The sequence below is a fragment of the Pongo pygmaeus genome, chromosome 4 (assembly GCF_028885625.2).
Source record: "Pongo pygmaeus isolate AG05252 chromosome 4, NHGRI_mPonPyg2-v2.0_pri, whole genome shotgun sequence".
NCBI lineage: Eukaryota > Metazoa > Chordata > Mammalia > Primates > Hominidae > Pongo > Pongo pygmaeus.
Window position 1 is genome coordinate 177282719 of NC_072377.2, and position 6000 is coordinate 177288718.

Here is a 6000-nt window from a genome sequence, read left to right on the forward strand (position 1 = left end):
GGTATATACATGGGCAGGAGTTCGAGACCAGCCTGGCCAACATGGTGAAACCCCGTCTCTACTAAAAATACAAAAAAACAATTAGCCAGGCGTGGTGGTGTGTACCTATAATCCCAGCTACTCGGAAGGCTGAGACAGGAGAATCGCTTGAATCTGGGAGGTGGAGGCTGCAGTGAGCTGAGATCATGCCATTGCATTCCAGCCTGGGCGACAGAGCGAGACTCTGCCTCAAGGGGGAAAAAAAAAAAAGCGGTATATACATACAATGGAATATTATTTAGCCATAAAAAGGATAGAGTACAAATACACGCTACAACAGGATGAACACGGGAGACATTATGGTAATTAAATAAACCACAAACAAAAGGGCAAATATTTTATGATTCTACATATAGGACCATACAACATTGTGAATATAATCAATGCCACTGAATTACACATTTAAAAATGGTTGAGACGGTAATTCTGTTATATGTTTTGCCACAATTTTATTTTTATTTATTTATTTTGAGACTGAGTCTCACTCTGTCACCCAGGCTGGAGTGCAATGGCGTGATCCTGGCTCACTGCAACTTCTGCCTCCCATGTTCAAGTGATTCTCCTGCCTCAGCCTCCTGAGTAGCTGGGATTACAGGCACTCGCCACCACACCTGGCTAATTTTTGTATTTTCAGTAGAGATGGGGTTTCTCCATGTTGGCCAAGCTGGTCTTGAACTCCTGACCTCAAGTGATCTACCTGCCTTGGCCTCCCAATGTGGTGGGATTACAGATGTAAGCCACTGGGCCTGGCCAATTTTGCCACAATTTAAAAAAAGTAAACTATGGAAAAACAGAAAACTAGCATTCTTTATAGCAGCCCTGGGTTTAAGCTCTGACTGCCAGTTATAAGCTATGTAATAATGAGCAAGTTATTAAAGGTTGGTGCAAAAGTAATTGCGGTTTTTGCCATTAAAAGTAATGGCAAGGAACAAAACTATTTTTGCACTAACCTAATAACTGCTCTGGGCTTCAATCTTTATCTATGAAACAGAGATACTATCCACCTCATACGGTTGTTAGGACCTGTTACATAATAAATACTGGGTAAATGGTAGATGCTATTCAAAAACCATTGTTACTCACTGAGTAGGTGTCTGTAAGGCTGCTATAAATGGGTATCTGAAAGAACTCCATGATGTTCTCAAGACATTCTGGAATAGAGACTAAAGGAATGAATGTCCAGCATTCAGTTATTCTCTGTAAACCTGGAAACTTGTGACCACCACGGTCGGTTCTCTTAGGATATCACTGAAAGCACAAAATAAATGACACACTCAGAAAGTGAGAATTTACTTTGTACATCACTATACTTTCATTAAAGAGGTGAAGAAAAAAAGGTTGGTTGTCTTCAATTAATACAATTTTATTGGATTTTCTGCCCACATATTTATTTCAAAAAATCATAAAGGATTTAATTCCTTAGCAAATGTCATGGCTAAAGGCTTGTCTAGAGGTCCTAAGTGCCAACTCCAGCATCACAATGTCATTATAATACGGCGGAGAACCATACAGAATGTCTGAAAATGTCAAAACAGGCTGGGTGAGGTGGCTCACGCGAGGTCAGGAGTTCAAGACCAGCCAGACCAACATGGTGAAACCCCATCTCCACTAAAAATATGAAATTAGCCAGGCATGGTGGCGCACGCCAGTAATGCCAGCTACTTGGGAGGCTGAGGCAGGAGAACTGCTTGAACCCGGGAGGGTGGAGGTTGCAGTGAGCTGAGATCATGCCATTGCACTCCAGCCTGGGCAACAAGAGTGAAACGACGTCTCAAAAAAAAAAAAGTCAAAACAATGGGAAATTCTAGGAGCATGGAAGCTTAGAACTGTTAAATAATCTTACATAATTTCTATGACATACCTGTCTTGATTAAAAGCAGGCATTAAAAAAAAAAGTAGGCTGGGCACAGTGGCTCACACCTGTAATCCCAACACTTTGGGAAGCATAGGCGGGCGAATTACTTAAAGGTCAGGAGTTCAAGACCAGCCAGGCCAACATGGTGAAACCCCGTCTCTACTAAAAATACCAACAAATTAGCATGGCCTGGTGGTGGGCACCTGTAATCCCAGCTACTCCGGAGGCTAAGGTAGGAGAATCTCTTGAACCTGGGAGGCAGAGGCTGCAGTGAGCAGAGATCGTGCCACTGTACTACAGCCTGGGCGACAGAGCAAGACGCCATCTCAAAAAAAAAAAAAAAAGCAGCCTAACTACTCACGTGGCTGAGGCCAGAGGACTGCCTGAGCCCAAGAGTTCAAGGCTGCAGTAATCTATGATCATGCCACAGTACTTCAGCCTGGGTGACAGAGCAAGACACTATCTCAATAACAAAATATAAAAGTTTTTTTATTTGAAAAAAGCCTAAGTAGCTGAAGCTCAAGAACTAAATTCTAGGCAAGGTATATGCCAGAGAAAAATACAACAATTAATCCCAAAACAATAGATAATGCAAAGCTTATAATGTGAATTAAGTCACTTCCATATTCTACAGTCTCTTATAAAAATCTCCCAAATTCCTTCAAAGAAGTAATACACCTAATGAGGAAGCTTTTATTGATATACATGTAATTACTTGCATACATAAGAGATGGATTCAGAGGGAAAAAGGAAAGTACAGTATTTCAAACGGTCAAAAGATTTTTTAAAAATCTTTTTCTTACTAAGGCGGACTGATATTTAGAAAGGGTCAAGCTATTCTAAAATGGTGATGTTTGCACAACACTGTGAATGTAGTTATTTTGTTTATTTTTTTAAAGACAGAGTCTCACTATGTTGCCTGGGCTGGTCTCCAACTCCTGGGCTCAAGCAATCCTCTCGCCTCATCATCCCAATGTGCTGGGATTACAGGCATGAGCCACCCCGCCTGGTTGGTGAATGTAATTAAATCTGTCACGAAAAGTTTAAATCCATTATAAGAAGCATGTGAAGACTCCATGTTGATAAAATAATTTTGATAACCCAATACATTCAGATTAAAAACACGGCAAAACCCCCCTCTACTAAAAATTTTTTAAAAATTGGCCGGGTGTGGTGGCATGCACCTCGTGGTCCCAGTTACTTGGGAGGCTGAGGTAGAAGGATCACTTGTACCTGGGAGGTCAAGGCTGTAGTGAGCTGTGATCGTGGCACTGCACTCCAGCTTGGGCGATAAAGCAACAACCTGTGTCTCCAGAAACCAAACCAAGCCCTCCACACATCCCCCAAACCTAACTCACTACCACAGTATGTTTGAAAAGCTAGGGATCTGTGCCAATACCCTTAGGAAAAAGTCTTTCCCTTCCCAACAATCTACTTATTAAGCAATAATTTTTTTTATATGTTAACCTGCAATACACCTGAGTTAATTTCACTAAGCCACAATTAACTCTTAATTATCATGACAATAATGGAGAATAAAAGCATCCATAATCAAATTCCAGAAATAATCCTTTTAGTCCAAGAGCCTCTTCCCCGACCCCAGTTACATCAGGGCCCATGCCCTCTCTCCAAAAGAAAATAAAGACGTTTGGTGGTTGATGTTCCTTTTTCTAAACTTCATGTACAGCACAGCTTATGGTCCAGAGAACTCAGTCCTCAAAGAAACTGATACTATAGCTATCTAACCGGATACCACCGGTAATAAATTACCCAAAGCTAAGATTTCACGCTTTTTAAAGCCCATATTAATAATGCCTGTCTGGTCATAAGTCACACTACCAAAAGGCTTAAATAAATTAATCCACATGCATTACGGAGAAGAGCAAAACGCTTATGACAATATTAAAATTAGTGCGAAAAAAATTTAATTAAAACTAAACACTAGCTATAACAAATACTAATATATTTCAGAACCATTCATGATCAACACAATTAGAGAAAGATTCATTCTGATCCCTCAATTTCACCTTAACCCAAGGCTGTTTTAAATCGTGCCCTTTTTATCTTCCTGCTTTGTTGTCACTGAAGATCTCAATATGCCAGTAATAATGCTACGACATAAAATACACTATAAAGTAGCATTTTCATGGACTTTTTCAAGACAACTTTCACTGAGTTCTCAAGTTATTTACCCAGGATTTAGTCATACAGGATACCCACAGATTTTAATAAAGTGGCATGGCTAACCATCATGGAATTCAGGAAATCCATCAGCCAAAAAACTTAGGTGTACATGGTTTGTGAAGAGAGCTTAAGTGACAGGGCAAGCAACTGGTCTAAATGTTAGTATGCTAAGAAAAAGTTGTAAACCCTCCCATACCCAATTTAAAAATTTACAAACATGCACATTTTAAGGCAGCTAACATTAGGTCAAAAATCAAACCAACGCTGTCATCTTTGCTTAAAGGCTGTTTATAACCAAAATATTCTACAGAATGGACGTAACAAAAGGTCACTTAAATATAGAACTAATTTTATTATTATACTGCCATACTACAACTACTACTGATTGAATTAAAATACCTATCCTCAGCACGCTTTTTACTATAAAGTAGGAGTGCGTTCCCGTGTTAGAAAACTTTTAAAAGTACTGATCTTACTGGGGTAAGTCAGAGTCCAACTGCATTTGTACTTTTATCCTACATATTTTCCTTCTACGTAAGACAGATGGGAATTTGATTAGCCCACCCCGACAGCACACCGGCCTAACACCCCCAAGCTCTAGCAAAGAGCCACGTTTTACCCGGGAAGACCGTTTCCCCACCCCTCCTTAATACAATGCCTGCGGCCACTGGAGACTCCTCCAGCCGAGCTCCAGAAACTCGCAGGTTTAAATGGCCAATTTGGAACCAACCGGGGCAGCTGTCATCTGAAACTCAGGAAAGCTGAGACCAGCCAACTCCACTGAACAAGGAAGGGTGCGGAAAGATGTGGCGGGGCCCGTTGGAGGGGACGCATCAAGCTCCCTCCCCCCGCCATCAATTCGCTTTTCTGCAACCCCGGCGCCGCCATCCTGTTTCTCAATAATTAAACGCGCTGGAGAGGGAGTGAGGTGGCCAGAAGGGCAGCTTCGGGTCCGACTTCCCCGAGCCGAGCGGGGCTGTCGGCGAGGCCGAGGGCTACGTCCCCGGCGCTCAGAGGACTTTTCTTCGGGGCTGGGGCGGGAAGAGGCGACCCCCGCGGCTGGCAGGGCAGCCGGAAGCGGAGCGCGGGGAATGACGTGGAAGAGGGGATGACAAAGGGGCGCGGGGGCCCGGCGCGGCCCGCGGGGGTCGGGACAGGTGGCCGGGCCTGGCCAGGAACAATGGGGGGCCGAGGCTGCCCCCTGGCGCTCACCTACCTCCGGTGCCCTCCGAGTTCTCGTTGAGGCTGCCCGAGGAGTCGTGCTGGGCGCCCACACACCCGCCCATGGGGGCCCCCGGCGCCTCGTCCGCCACCTCCGGACGCTCGTCCGGGCCCGCCGCCGCCGTAGCCTCCTCCGGCGCCACCGCCGAGCTCCGGACAGGCGCGCCGCTCCGCTCGCCCGCCGCGGCCCAGCCTCCGCCCCCCTCGCCGCTCCACCCACCGCCTTGGCTCGGCCCCTTCCTCCGCGCCCACTTCTACCTCAACCCCCGGGCCGCCCGCCTGGCAGGCCTGGCCCGCGCGCCGCCCTCGCCTTCGGCTCAGCCCCGCCAGGCCAGGGCTGGCCCATCCCGGGCGGGCCGCAGCGACAGCCTCGCCCCCTCACAGCCCCGCACACCCGCGTCCAGGCGAGCCCCGCGCCGGCGCCTCGCGTCCGCCAGGACCCATCGGCCCCCGCCCCGCGGCGCCGCCCTCAGCACCCACGGCCTGGACTCGGCCCGGCCCGCCCGGAATCGCCGGAGAAGGGCGGGGCCACCGGAGGCCGCGCTTTGATTGGCTGCGGGCGGGGCTGCGAGCGGAGCGGGGCGAGGGTGAGGCGGGGGAGGGGACGCAGGGGGCTAGGTGGGGGGAGGACTGGCGGCGAGGGGAGGAGGAGAGAGGGAGGACGAGAAGAAGAAAGAAGAGGGGAGAAGGGAGGGAAAGCA

At 47.0% G+C, this 6000-nt stretch overlaps 1 protein-coding gene across 4 annotated transcripts in view; it reads right to left on the minus strand.

Annotated features, from left to right (window-relative positions):
* The window catches only part of UBTD2 (ubiquitin domain containing 2), a 74505-nt gene extending 68725 nt beyond the window's left edge, over positions 1-5780 (minus strand). The window contains exon 1 of one of the 4 annotated variants that reach the window (XM_054488689.2): positions 5295-5780. In XM_054488689.2, the coding sequence (XP_054344664.1) occupies positions 5295-5364 (70 nt within the window). In that variant the 5' untranslated portion in view covers positions 5365-5780. Of the gene's footprint in view, positions 1-1122; positions 1288-5290 lie in introns of those variants that run through there. The other 3 variants (XM_054488691.2, XM_063665374.1, XM_054488690.2) reach the window with 3 other exon arrangements.
* Positions 5781-6000: the final 220 nt, after the last annotated feature.